The sequence below is a fragment of the Podarcis muralis genome, chromosome 4 (genome assembly GCF_964188315.1).
Source record: "Podarcis muralis chromosome 4, rPodMur119.hap1.1, whole genome shotgun sequence".
NCBI classification, from domain to species: Eukaryota; Metazoa; Chordata; class Lepidosauria; order Squamata; family Lacertidae; genus Podarcis; species Podarcis muralis.
The window spans coordinates 89,347,143-89,361,133 of NC_135658.1; the positions used below are offsets into that span (position 1 = coordinate 89,347,143).

General features: G+C 41.7%; 1 protein-coding gene across 2 annotated transcripts; it reads right to left on the reverse strand.

Moving 5' to 3' along the window:
- Window positions 1–2,007: 2,007 nt before the first annotated feature.
- SLITRK6 (SLIT and NTRK like family member 6) lies at window positions 2,008–13,064 on the reverse strand. 2 transcript variants are annotated; one of them, XM_028728286.2, is made up of 3 exons: window positions 12,315–13,064; window positions 10,975–11,008; window positions 2,008–5,366 (listed from the first exon to the last, which is right to left on the reverse strand). In XM_028728286.2, exon 3 carries the CDS (start codon window positions 5,354–5,356, stop codon window positions 2,831–2,833), a length of 2,526 nt encoding a protein of 841 aa, XP_028584119.2. In that variant the 5' UTR covers window positions 5,357–5,366; window positions 10,975–11,008; window positions 12,315–13,064; the 3' UTR covers window positions 2,008–2,830. The 2 variants fall into 2 exon arrangements, with proteins under 2 accessions (XP_028584119.2, XP_028584118.2); XM_028728285.2 differs by lacking the exon at window positions 10,975–11,008 and having other exon boundaries at window positions 12,315–13,063.
- Window positions 13,065–13,991: the final 927 nt, after the last annotated feature.

Here is a 13,991-nt window from a genome sequence, read left to right on the forward strand (position 1 = left end):
GAACTGCATCAAATTTACTCCCCTTCTCGAACTACAACTTATTAATAATAGTAGTAATAACTTTATTAGTAGTCAGTTTCTTTTGCTAAAGCGAATTACTAAAAATAAGGAAACACCACCAAAACCAGCATATTATTCTTTCTCCTAGTGGGGGGAAAAAATCAAAGTACTCATCATGTATTGTGACATCACATCTGCATCTCCATGTTTCTCAGTTTGAATATCCTGTATTGACAGTGTCTTGTGAAAGAATATTTCTAATTCTCTATACAGAACCTACAGGCAGGGGTGGGTAGAGATTATTTCCATGGCAGCCCCATGATAAATTCAGCAGGTGTTTTCACTGCCTATCACATTACCTGTTCACATTACCACATCTCCCTGTTCATTCCTAGGAGCCTATAATTTTGGTTGTGAAATCAATGGTCTAATATAAGAAATAAGGTGGTAGTTCAATCAAGCTGCAGGGCCACAGGCTGAGTTTTGTGAAAGACATTGCAGCATTGTGCCAATTGGCATGAATAAAGTATCTGGTACAAATATTTCCTTTTCTTTCCCCCAGAGAGGCTGTTTCTTCAGAAGGTCAAGACATTGCAGAGAAATTAACATTTATGTCAGCTGCTACATAAGCAAACCTCTGGAAACCTTAATTAAGATGTTTTATTTCTTGATGATAAATAGATCCGAATCGTGTAGGCAACACTTGGTATATATTTTCCTCTTCCTGTTTCCTAACGACTTTTAGACTACTTACGGCTGAATTGATTTAACAATGCATTTTTTATAGTATGTAACCATTCAGCCTTAAATAGTCAGAGCCAGAAGTAGGGGCGAATGAATCCATCAAAGTGTAGCTGGTTCACAAAAGACGAGCTTAAACAAGAGGGGAAATGCAGGTCAGAGTAACAATTTGGCACTGTGTCAGTCATGCATGGGCACTAAACTGCCTTCTTGCACCCAGAACAAGATGCTTCTGTATGCATGACGACGGACTGAAGCCTCCCATTTGATTTCCGAACAGATCTGAACTTGTGCGTGCAGGTCTTGCCAATGTCTTTTTATTTTAAAAAAGGAACTTTTCAAGGGGTGTGTGCATTTTCTTTTTAAAAAAACATTTATTGTCATCTTTTTATTTATAGCTAAAAGTTCTTTGATTTGCTTGAAAGGCACCCAAGAATAATAATAGTAACTGTGAACTGAAATAGATATAAACTGTACAGAATAAATAGTTCATATAAACCTAACTAAGCTTTGTAGTAAAATAAAGCTGTCGTGCTTCATGTCACCTTCATCTGGAGAGCATCTTTGTGAAGTACATCCCATTGATTTCCACAGAACATCTGTCAGGCTGCTCGTATTATTTTTGCTTTTTTAGGTTTACATCTAAGTTGTTGGGAGGGGGATAAGTGTGCACCGAAAATGTGGCTTGCGTATTCAACAAACGGGTGTGTGAAAACACAGATGTAGCCGTCCGAGAGCTAGACTTGATCGTACCTCCTTGTCGAATACATACTCAGCAGAAAACCCAGGACTGTTGCAGTGTAATAGCCGAAACAGCCTGACAGAACTTGCTTTCATGTAAGCATGCTTAAGCATGCGGACAAATCAATGGCTGGGACCCAGCTTAGTCACTGGCAACTATATGCTCAGCGTTAACATGACACAGACCCAAGATTCCGGAGTGCTAACGTTGTAAATATAGATTCCAGCTTTAAAACAAGTTGCAAACTGCGCACATGTACTTTTTCTTTCTTTCTTAAAGTGCCTGGTATCACTTTCAAACCGGACCTGATAAAAGCTCTTTTGCTGAGTAATTGTATCAAATATGGAGTATTTACACAGATACACAAATAAGATCTTGTTGCTCATTGGTGTACTTATTTGCATGTGACATTTAACTGACCACAGTGAATTGATGTTTCATCCAAAGTATCCACAACCATAATGGGAGTCAATCATATAAATAATAATAATAATAATAATAATAATAATAATAATAATAATAACCCAGCTCATTGATTTACTAATATATTTACAATAAATTCTCAGTAGCTTTCCAAATTTCCTCAGGTATGAGTGTCAACCAATGGTGCCCAGAACTCTATAGCAGCATTATATTGAAGACTGTCCCAAAAAAACAATTAAAATTGACTACTAGGGAAAGTAACCAAAAAAGAGTTTTGTGTATGTCTTTTAGGATTCCTAGATAAAACATGTACACAGCTTCCCCCCTCCTTCTGAATATTCTAACAGGTTTTTTAAAAAAATATAAATAACATTCCAAATAAAAGGTACTTAAATACTGGCGGACCTTGGGGTTGTACAGTTAAATATCTGTTTAAAATCATATAATTTATCTTGTATTTATTATGTGGCAATCTCATGTGCGATCCATAGACAATACTCATACATGTGAACTAATTCCTAACCAATATACACTAGCCTCTTGGAACCAGGTATATAGGTGCATTTTAAAGAAAATTTAGTGTCTAGGTCCGGGGAACAAAAGTAACCAATGCTTCAAGCTTTTTTCGTTCTTTTCTAAGCGAAAAAAATGAGGGATTGCCATGCAGGTCTTGACGAATATGGCCAGCTGAACTTCCTCCCAGAATCCAGTTGCCCAAAGTTCACATTTAATGTGAGAATGAGACACAGAGCCTGCAAACTTCCCCATGGCTTCACACAGTTATCCCTGAGAGTTTCTTTTCACTCGGATTACTACTGTGCTTAAAGTTCTGATTGACGACACATTATTATAAGGCACTTTTATTTACAAGTTCCGAGTTAAGATAGAAGAGTTTTTGACTTAATCCTTCAAAAAGGGTCCCTTTTATGTTTGCTGTTCCAAAACCTCCAGGTAATCGGGTTCAGCATGCAGGTTGGCTTTGAGTTCAAAATATTCGTTTTTAGTCTGTTCTAGTAAAACTTTCCTTGGCCTGGAGTACATGAGTGTCTCCATCAGCTTTAGCTCCTCGTGAGCTCCTGGATAGTGTACCTCCATATCAGGGTGTAACTGGGCTATGTTTTTCCGTAGATACTCAGTTATCCCCAGTTGCTGAAGTTCTCTTTCTTTCTCAAGAATATTCCTGTACAAGGAGCTGGCATCCTGGAAGGAAAGGAACTCAGCCGATTGGTCTGTAGCTTTATATTTGACATTTGACCCCGTCAGAGGGGAGGAGTGCTCCCTCTCCAAGAGGCCTCTGCGGAGATGTTTGGAATCATTCATCTCCTTGTCATTCATCTCCTGTTGATGGTCTGTAAATTTGGGGCTGAAAGATGGGCTTCGATAAACTTGCACCATGGGGCTGAGCATACGCTGCTCATACAAGCTTGTGGCCGGGCGCTCAGTGGTGTGATGTGTTGTTTTGTGACCATACATGCTGTACTGAAGCTGCACTGGGCTGTTGTCCCGCATCTGTTCGTCTGCGTGCTTCTTTTTGTACCTTCTCCGCCGGTGTAGGACAAGGACGACGATACCAGCTGCGCAAAAAATGATGGTTACAAAGACTATCAAAAGCCCCAGGATTAAAACTGAAAGAGGAATTGCATCAGTAAGTGATCGCAGAATAGTGTCTGCCGTATTGGTGGTGGTTGGTGACGTGGTGACAACTATGAAGCTAGCATGAGTTGCGGAAGGTGGGCTGTTTATTCCGGGACATAGCACGTCACTATTCAGAGATTTCAGTTTCTTTTTAGCTAAATGCCTTGGAGATGTGCAGAAAATGTCACCCGTCATTGTGTTTCTGTTCAGCTTTTGTATCCATTGCTGCAGCCCAACTGAGTCACAAGTACAATCCCAAGGGTTGTCTTCCAGCTCAAGTTGTACGAGTAAATCCAGATCATCTAAGACATTCCCTACAGGCAAATGTGCAAACTGGTTGGTTTTCAGATTTAGCCTGGCTAGAGGAACTCCAGAAAAAATGTGGGCTGGCAAAGTCTGAAGAAGGTTATTATTTAAATAAAGGACCTTTAGTTTAGGCATGGGATGAAATGTCCCGGGTAAAACCTCCTTGATGAAATTATATTCAAGATACAAATACTCAAGGCGCTGCAGGCCTAAAAATAAATTACGACTCAGCTTGGTGAGATGATTCCCATTGAGATATAATTTCTGCAATCTGGTGAGATTGAGGAAGGATCCTTCTTCTAGTATTTCAATACGGTTGCTTCCTAAGTGAAGCAAGTCTAGGCTGCCATAGTCTACAAGGTCTGATTTCAGTAATGTCTGAATTATATTTCCAGCTAGTATTAGCTTTTTAGGATTTGGAGGAGGAGGTCCTAAATCTGACAGGCTTTCAATGTTTTGTTCTTGGCATTGCATTAAAATCCCTGAAAGGATATTGCTAGTGCACTGACAAGGGATTGGACAATACACACCAGGAAGCAGAGTAGCTGGCTTTGTTACGTGAAGTGTTAAAGCAGTTTCCCTGGTAGGAACCCTAAAAATAGGTATTACCTTGGTTGAGTAGTGACTATCACTTATTGACGTGGTAACCACCAGTGGTAAGGACCCTGATGGGGCATCAAGATCATTTGTAGGGTGAGTGGGACATAGGGATTCTTTTTTTAATCTGCTTAAAACGCTGCCTTTCAAAATAGGAGGGCTGTGGCATACAACATCACCTATTATGGACTGAGGGGGCATGTTTTCTAACCAAGCTTTCAACTCCACCAGATCGCAATTGCAGACCCATTTGTTATCTTCCAGCTGAAGGTCTAGAATTCTACCAATATGTTCTAAAAAACCAACATAAGGTAGAGTCTGCAGCTGGTTCCCACGAAGATCCAAGTGAGTTAATGGCACAAAGCGAAATACGTTGGAAGGAAGAAACTCAATGGCATTGTCATTTAAAATGAGCACCTTTAGCCTGTTGAGCTTGCTGAAGGCACTTGATTCAATTATTGTGATGAAATTGTTGTCAGCTTGAAGGAATTCCAAGTTCTCCAGCCCATGGAATGTGTCTTCTTTAAGTACTTCTAACGAGTTGTGATTGATATGAAGTTGCTTAAGGAGACTTAGTCCATTAAATGCTCCTGGTTCAATGTCTACAATGTAGTTAAATCCAAGATGGAGTGAGAGAGCGTTGATGAAGCTGGAGAAGTCATTCACATGTAACATGGTCAAACTGTTGTTGAGAAGACTAAGGTGGAAAGGCCGGGATGGTGGAACATGTACTTGAGATAACTCCTTGATGCCTCTTTCTTCGCAGTTTATATTAAAGACACCATCCTTTTCCTCACAGGAACACAGCATATCACAAGAGCCAATAGTTGAAGGTAAAGCTGGTTTGGACTGTAGTACATCACAAGCAACCCCCATCAAACTTAACGTAATTATCCAGAGCTTCATGGTCATCCAACAGCTTCTGCAAAATACAATACAGATATATACCTCATTTTTATTTATTTTTTAAAAGGTGATCATCACAACATTGGAGGACCTCCCCCCCCCCCCCGCTTGCCTGCCCACATGCTCCAATATACAAACCACCCACTGAAGTAGCAACTCCTATCAATTGAAACATTATAGTAATTCTCTAAGATGAAAATGGTCAACTGGTTGACCATTGAGTGCATCCAATTCCCAAGTTAAATTTGCCCAGTTCTGCAGAGTAACATTTCTGGACACCACTGTGTTCTCTGCTTATTGGATAAGCAACTTTCTTTTCCTAAGGTGGGGTGACTAAACTTCACCCAACTATTCTGAATGAGTGTTGGTGTTAATAAGTATTATATTACCCTCTTTTCTTCATAACTACCATAGTTCTTCCTTGAGGAGTGTGAATGACCCAAACAGTGGAGTGGTATAGTATATGTCCTTCAGGATTAAGAAATTGGCTACACCTCTGCTCTGTGGAAAGGAAGAGTTACAAGTCGCCATTTGCCAGAAGTATATGTCTGATAATTGATATCTTGTACCATAGATGCACCACCAAAAAACTGAATTGTCTATTTATTTTGGTGCAAAAAAACTTATTTAGAAATTGGATGAAAACAACAAAGGAAGAATGCTGCCCCCCAGCATTGTCACAGTGAATGCCAAACATCCGAATGATCAAACAATTTAAACGTTTAGCATAGTAACAGTTGAGTAAAGGTAAAGGGACCCCTGACCATTAGGTCAAGTCGCGGAAGACTCTGGGGTTGCAGCACTCATCTCGCTTTATTGGCCAAGGGAGCCGGCGTACAGCTTCCAGGTCATGTGGCCAGCATGACTAAGCTGCTTCTGGCGAACCAGAGCAGTGCACGGAAATGCCGTTTACCTTCCTGCCAGAGTGATACCTATTTATCTACTTGCACTTTGATGTGTTTTCGAACTGCTAGGTTGGCAGGAGCAAGGACCAAGCAATGGGAGCTCACCCCATCGCAGGGATTTTCACCGCCGACCTTCTGATAGGCATGTCCTAGGCTCTGGGGTTTAACCCACAGCGCCACCCACGTCCAACAGTTGAGTAGCAACGTTTTATTTGTAGAATTTAGGTCAAGAAGAAAAAGAAGTCACAGAAAAGAGAAAAAGTTGCATATAAACACCTCAGTCTTGTGTGGATTCATAGGACTCCCTTTCCACTACAAAGTGACTCTTCATCTCCAATCATCTCTCAGTGGAGATTAACAATGATTCAAAGATTGTAAATCCTGCTACAGCTCCAATATTCACCTGGCAAGGTTATATGGGTCCATTACATTCTACAGCATGAAGACAGTTGCAGCATGTTCCAGTAATGTCAGAGTCTAAACTGATATGAGAGAAGCCTGTGACATGATTCCTTGCCATGCCAGCATTGCAACATGGCAAGGTGACTGTCTTGTCTGGTCTTGGCTAAAGAACTAGTTAAATTGTGTCCATTACCAGTGTTACTTTCCCATTCTGTTTACTTCTGTGGCAGCTAACATGGTACTTTCTATAGAGTTAGATTACCACTCTCTTCGGCCCCACCAGCATGGCCAATGGACAGGGACAATGACAGTCATAGTCCAGCATCTCATCTGAAATACACCACATGGTTCTACCATGGTGAGCTGTGCATATCAGATATCATTTATTGAATAATTCAAATTCCTTAAATACAAAACACAAGTCACTTAGAAGTTACGCATATACAGCTACAGCTGTGTGTCTGACACTCCCAGCGCAATCCTATACACGTCTACACAGAAGTAACTGTCAATTGATTCATTCCCTATTTGTGATGCTCCCTTTCATTTGTGACGTTCAGGGGTGAAGATGGCATCACCCACAAACAAGACGGAGGTATCAATAGACTTAGGGAAACACACAAAAACGAGGGACTCCAAAATAGCCCAGTGAGGACTGAAGCTGTTCCAGTATCCATGGAACAATGGATCAGGTGGGAAAGAAAACCAGGAGAGGAGAAAACAGAATAGGCTGGCAGGCTGGAAGAACATGGCTAGTGGAAAAGGTGGGGTTGTAGCAGCTCAAGAGACTTCAAAACTAGCAAACAGGCAGGAGCTGCTGGCTGAGAGATAAGGCAAGGAGCATAGAAGGAATAAAGAGGGAGAGTGGAAGGTGTGCAATTATATCCCTGTGTCTCTTCCTCCATTCCCTTTTCCCCATTCCTCTCTTCTATGAGCAAGAGAGGATGGAGGAAGGGGCATTCAGATGCAAAATGATCAGAGAGAACCGTCACTTATATTTGGATAAATCATTTCCTGGCAAGGCCAGCCAAGCATGTTTTGCTGCCTGAAGCAAAGGACAATATGGTGCCCACACACAAAAGCCAAGTGGAGTGGCAGCTGGATCTTATTTAAATGCTGGTCACATTCTCCACAGCATCCGGGGCATCATCCTAGTTTAGATGTGGCCAAGTTGGGGCACGTCGCACATTACATGGGGGTACAGTGGTGGCAGTTGTTATGCTATGTATTTTGCATTTTCACACTGTAAACTGCCCTCTGATTAGGGCTTTCAGAGGAACAACCAGCACCTGCTGCCTGAACCAGTTGCTACCCTTTGACTAACGGTAGGGCCGGATTATTTCCTAGTTCATGTTGAGAAGTCTTTTTTAAAATGTCTCTAGGCTGCCCATCAATAGGAAAAAGATCAAAGCTGAAACTGGCCCTCAACCAAGGATTTCCTATACCCCTCAAAAAGATAGCAGGGAAAAGAAGAGAGCAGGGGTGTGTGTGTGTGTGTGTCAGTAGTCCTGCTAATGCAAATTCCTAAGCAAATGCAGTTTATTGTTACCATACTGCAGGTTAGGAGAACCTATGACTAAGAGACAGTGTAGTACAGGCAAGGGTATATGATGAATACTGCAGGCCAGGCTCCAAGTTGTCTACAACAACCATCCAGGGGTGTCCAGAGGCACTAGACCCCTTGCTACAGATTACCAGCCGAGAGAGCAGCTTTCCATTGTTTTGATCCTCATGATCCAGTCTGGGCTGAGGGCGGAAACAAAAACCTGCAATTAAATCCCTAATGCAGATGGGTGTGGCTGTGGACTGTGTTGAGAGACAGTCACTGCAGTCCCAAAACATAGCCCCTGGTTAACAATGTATGCCAGAGGTAGAAGTGGGGCTGGGGCTGGTGTGGATTCCTGGTCAGCATTCTCCTATATGTCTGAAGATGCACCAAAGATCAACCAACCTCACCTGCCCCCTCAAGTCCCCCTCCCAGGCCAAACTTCTTGCACAACCTTCAGGCTTCATTGGCATGCATGCATGCTGATTGGCTGTGCTGTCAAATGTTTTTGAAGTTACCTAAATTTTGCACGTGAAGAAAGAGTGAGGACAGTGGTCTTTGAGGGCCCCTCACCCACCACAGCTAACACACACACACCTGGGGCACGCTGCAACATTTTGTTGCAAGGCATAATTTGTCCTTATCTTAAAGCATCATCTCTTACTTTTGCCCTCCAGCTGTTTGTGTGTATTTGCATTTTAGGTACATCTAGGAAAATAAGTATAAGAAGAAAGTGGGAAAAGACAGGACAAGCAAGCTGTGAACAAGATGCTGATCTGGATATATTAGACATTTTCATCTACATTATTAATTTCACTCGAAGGTAAATATGGCACAGAATTGCTATATATACATGGATGATCCTGCCTCCTATGGAATTCAAAATGTGCATTGCCTTTAAAGGAACCAATTTTTGGAAATGTGGAGCTGCTGAGCAATATATTCTATTAAACACGTTTAAATGTGGGAAATTAACTGTTGTACTAACACAGTTCTTTTAATATAGTTTGACTTGCGACGGCGTATTCTTTACTTATCTGTATGTGTTTACTTAGTCATGTTTGAGTATCTCCTTTTGTTTCACATGGGGTCATCTGTTCGCAATGTATTAACAAAGTAAATAGTTCCATATTTCCCAAGTAAAGAATTTCTGCTTCAGAAAGGATGTTTCAAAACACATTTAGGCAAGCTCTGTTTTGGTACACTGCTTATTATAAGGCAGGGAGCAATAGTCACCTTCCAGTGCAATTCTGTGCATGTTTACTTAGAAGCAAACTCCAGTTACTTCAATGGGGCTTCCTTCCAAACAAGTGTGCATGCAATTGCAGCTTCGACTTCTCTGAAGTGGTGCTATTGATGCCCATGAATCTAGCCTATAATAAGGGGCTAAAAGGGTTGCAGTTTTGACAGATGACATCCAATTTGGCTCGGAGACTCAGTTCAACATGCAACCACCCAGAAAGGTGCTTTATGCGGAAGTTGAACTTTTTCTTCATTTTCTTCTACAAAGCATTTGTGTGTTGACATCTATATGCACAAGTCCAGGATTGAGGTCATGTCTTCAACCACTGTGAAGTCGTGTGTTGCCTCCCTGCACTCATTTGGGCAATTAGTGCCATTCAATAAAGGAGATTTTGCAACAGATTTTAACCTGATTGTGCTTTACAGCATATTGCTGTAAAGTGCCATGAGGATGTAATAGGAGAGGAATATTGCCTTCAAGTCCTAGCTTGTGGGTGTCCTCAAGGCATCTGGGTTGGCTACTGTGGAGAAGAGGATGTTGGACCGAAATCCCAAACCTAATTACCTGGGTGTAAGCCCCATTGAACTCAATGAAACCTACTCAAATAGAAGTCCCCTGCTGATGGACCTTTCTGATCCTCTTATATTAGGCTACCAACATTAGAGTCTTTCTTAGGGCTGCAGTATTATTTAGCTTGGAGGGATTCACTTCCAAGTAAACATATGCAGGATCAGTCTGTTCAACTACAGGTAGCAATTCTGATTTGTTGTTGTTGTTGTTGTTGTTGTTGTTGTTGTTGTTGTTAAACATGACTATAAGCTTCATTTCAGAAGCATTAAGCCAGAGAGCATGGGTGACCATCAGATTGTCCCCATAACTAGTGGAACTCGCAGTGAAATCCTATATAAGCCTACTCAGATGTAAGTCCCATTGAGTTCAGTGGGGCTTATTCCAAAGTAATTGTATATAGCACTGCAGCTTCAGTCTTAAAGGCAACTATCCTAGTATGCCAATATTTTGAATGGGCCTACAAGTAACGATGTGGGTTTTTTCTTGTTTGTGGGTGTGGGTGGGTGTTGTCCATAAAGGTATAAATACACATATTTTGGATCAAACAAAAAAAGTTTCTTGCCCCACTCTAGAATCTAAATATCTGCTTCTCCTTAACTTTAGTACCCTCACCCCAACCAACCTTGCTGACTGATGAACAAGACCCAGCATGCAGATCCTGTTTTACCAAAGGAGTTAGTTTAATACCAGCCATTAAAACAAAGTATTCTCCACTTTTAGTACCCAAGGCTTTGTTTTTGATAACCTAAGTTCACAAATAAAGCTTCTTGTAAACACTTGTCTTCAGCAAAGCAATTGGGTCATTAATTCAACTTTTATTTTCTCTTAACTGTTCTTCTGCTAAGCAGGCAGAGCACACTGAACATACTTGTTACGATGTCCTTGGGCAAAATTAAGAGAAGTAAATCAACATGCATTAATTTAAAGTGCATGTTGCATCGAAGGACGCTTTACATACATTTCTGAAGATGAAAGCCTTCCACGTTTTTTTTCTGAAACACAAATGTTTAAAAGAATTTGCAATCGGCTAGAAAGGCATTCGCCTCTTAATCATTGTCATACTTTGGCTGGGTAAAATTGCAATAAGTCTCTTTCTCTTTCATACAGATACACACACACACACACAGTTTTTTCTCCCTCTGCAGATAGATTCTTGGAGCTTCTGTCTAGTCCTGGAAGACATCAACTCACTATCTTAGATTTTGTCCTTCCATCTGTTCGCTTCATCCCCACCCTTCAAAAGCCATTGCTAGTAACACAACTGTAAACAAAAGCCTATTTTTGGCTAACATATTATTTACATTTTAAAACTTCTACCCCATCAAACATGGCTTTATCCATGCATAGATGGCCCCCTTGGGGTTGCTAGCCTTATATTATAAATATAAACTTCAAAATATCCAAAGTGGCATAAGAGTATAACTTACTTAATATTGCCCATTTCAGAGAAGTGTCCCTTGTACCTATTAATTCACTTGCTTAGTTGAAGCATTACATTCCCAATGCTCTAATTCCATAGATGCTTTCAAAAACTACCTTAAATAAATGGTTCCGTTTTGAGCATGGAGGGAGGAGGGAGTTTGGGGAAAACCTAAGGAACACCAGAGGTTTTCTCCACACACACACACACACACACACACACACACACACAACACTCGCCTCCGCTGCCTCTTGGTAGATTTTTGCACATTTTTGCATTTTCAGGAGCACTGATTAATGAGTGTCCCTAAGGCAAAGTTTCCATACAGATTGAAGGCAATAAATCCATCTATTTTAAACAGCAGCAGAAATCAAATACATTTCTTGTTTCAATTAATGCTTATACAGTTGTTAGAAAGTGGCTATGACGGACTACAAAGCCTCAGGTTAAGGAACGATCACTTGAATATGGCTATGTGCTCCTTTGTCAAATTCTGCAGGCAACTACAGTTTACTCTAGGATCTCAGAAGGAATCTAAGGGTTTGGTGTATGTAAAGTCCTTTTCGTGTGTGCCACTGCAAATGCCACTCCTTAAATCTCTCCTTCCCTGCCAGCCAATTTCTTTTAAGATCCTTCCATGCACAAAATACCCCCAGGATCTATGCAACACTTGAGGTGCCATTCTATAAGTTCTGAGCAAATATTTGCTCTAACAGGAAATAAGCACCTCAAACTAACTCTCTCTCTCTCTGTGTGTGTGTGTGTGTGTGTTTGGTGGTGCGGGGGAGAGAGAAACAGAATAGGTAGCCAAGGTGATTTTTACAATGCAAAAAAAGCTGGCTATGGTTAAGTTAATTCCTAAACGAAAGTCTCCTTACCTGTACAGCAGCTACACCCACTGACACAGCCGGCGATGCACAGAGTCGCTCTTCGTGTACAATCCCCTTCCTTGTTATCTCCAAAAAGGAGCCCTTTCCCCCACCAACCTAGGTTAAGGTCTCTCTTTGCAGGGATCTCAAGCGTGGCTGCAGTTCCTTGAAGTTAAAATCCTAGATCCGAAGCAGGACAGATCATATTTGACTGAGAGCAGAGACAGGGGGAATTAAAAAAAAGAAGAAGAAATCTTGCAGGAGGTGGAGAGGGGGAGAACGACGCCAGGCAGAAAGAGAACCCACTACACCATCCTGTAAACAGTTGTCCCTTTTGCTCAATTAAAATTCACAGCAGACTTCCCAGCTAGGCTGACTTTCTGCACGTAGTTAACCATTTGCGAGCTTCGGGATGCAGTAAATAAACCCAGCGCTCCGCAGGACTTCCAGCGATCACTCCTGGCTTTGCAAGAAACGCAATATGTATCTTTAGATGCTTTAAGGATCCAAACTGCTGCGATGCACGCTCTCTGTGTGTGTTTCGCTCCCCTCTCTCTCTCCCTTCGGAGAGTCTTTCTTGTTAGCTCAGTTTGTTATTAGTCAGATTGCCAGAGGCTGGGAGGTAGTAGGCGTAAATAAAGAGACTTCTTGGCTTTTGACTCAGCCTTTAAGCCCTTCCCCATCGCGGAGCGTTAATCTGCCAGTGTCATTTAATACAAGATCCATGCAGCTCCACCTTAGGAAAGCTCAGCTCCTCCTCCTGCTGCTGCAAATTATCTCACCTTCTCTCCTTTACCCCCTTCTTAACCCTAACTCCCCCCCCCTTAAAAAACAAGCAAAACACCTGAAGCTCTTAAAAGAAAAATACTACTCCATCTCTCATAGAAAGCAAAATAAATATTCATTTCTGGGAAGGAGGGAGGGATATTCCAACAGCATTTGGTAGCCTTATCAATGAGCGATTCTTGTTCCAGTCTTGATCCAAAGGTCTGTTGCGAAAGCTCAGAGATTGTTTAGTCATTGACTAGATAATATTTTTCCCCTACAAAAGAAGACTCTCTGTGATTGATTACCTGTCAATAGAGAGAAGGGTTTTGTCTAAAGCGTGATAAGTGGTCCATAGATGCTGCCCTCTGGTCTCATCTTCTGGGATGTTTAACTGGTGTAGAAGTGTGAGTGTTTTCATGGGTCGGACTGAAGCAATCCTGGGTTTTTTACAGAGGCAGGCAGAATGCAGTAATTGTTCTCCAGAAATCCCCCAGTGTCCTGTGCTACAGAGAGGATCAGCTTGATTTCTAATTGACTGCTTTCCAAATGTTAGCATAACCCGCTTGCTTTAATGCACTGGCGGCAGAAGCATCCATCCATCGAAAGAACTGAGGAGGAGAAGGTAACCAATAACTGGCTCTTTAATTTCCCCTTGCAGTTGTAATCCCTGACGTGTTGTAGTGCTGTGCCTATAAGTGGCGCCAAGGGCAGCTACTTCTGGTAAGAGAACACAAGTCTTCGTAGAAGCCCCACTTTCGGAGCGCTAGGTAGGGAGTGTATAAGGAAATGAAATCTGCACCCACAGCAGCAGTGTGTGTCGGAAATAGAACAAATGGAACCTTTGGAGAAACACAGTGGCTTCAGGTTATACCACCTGGACTGCAGTCTATTCTGAAGGATATGGGGAGGGGGGAACTT

What these genes read in the sequence shown, in the direction of transcription:
- SLITRK6 (XM_028728286.2), bottom strand. Translation starts at nt 5,356, where the DNA reads ATGACCATGAAGCTCTGGATAATTACGTTAAGTTTGATGGGGGTTGCT.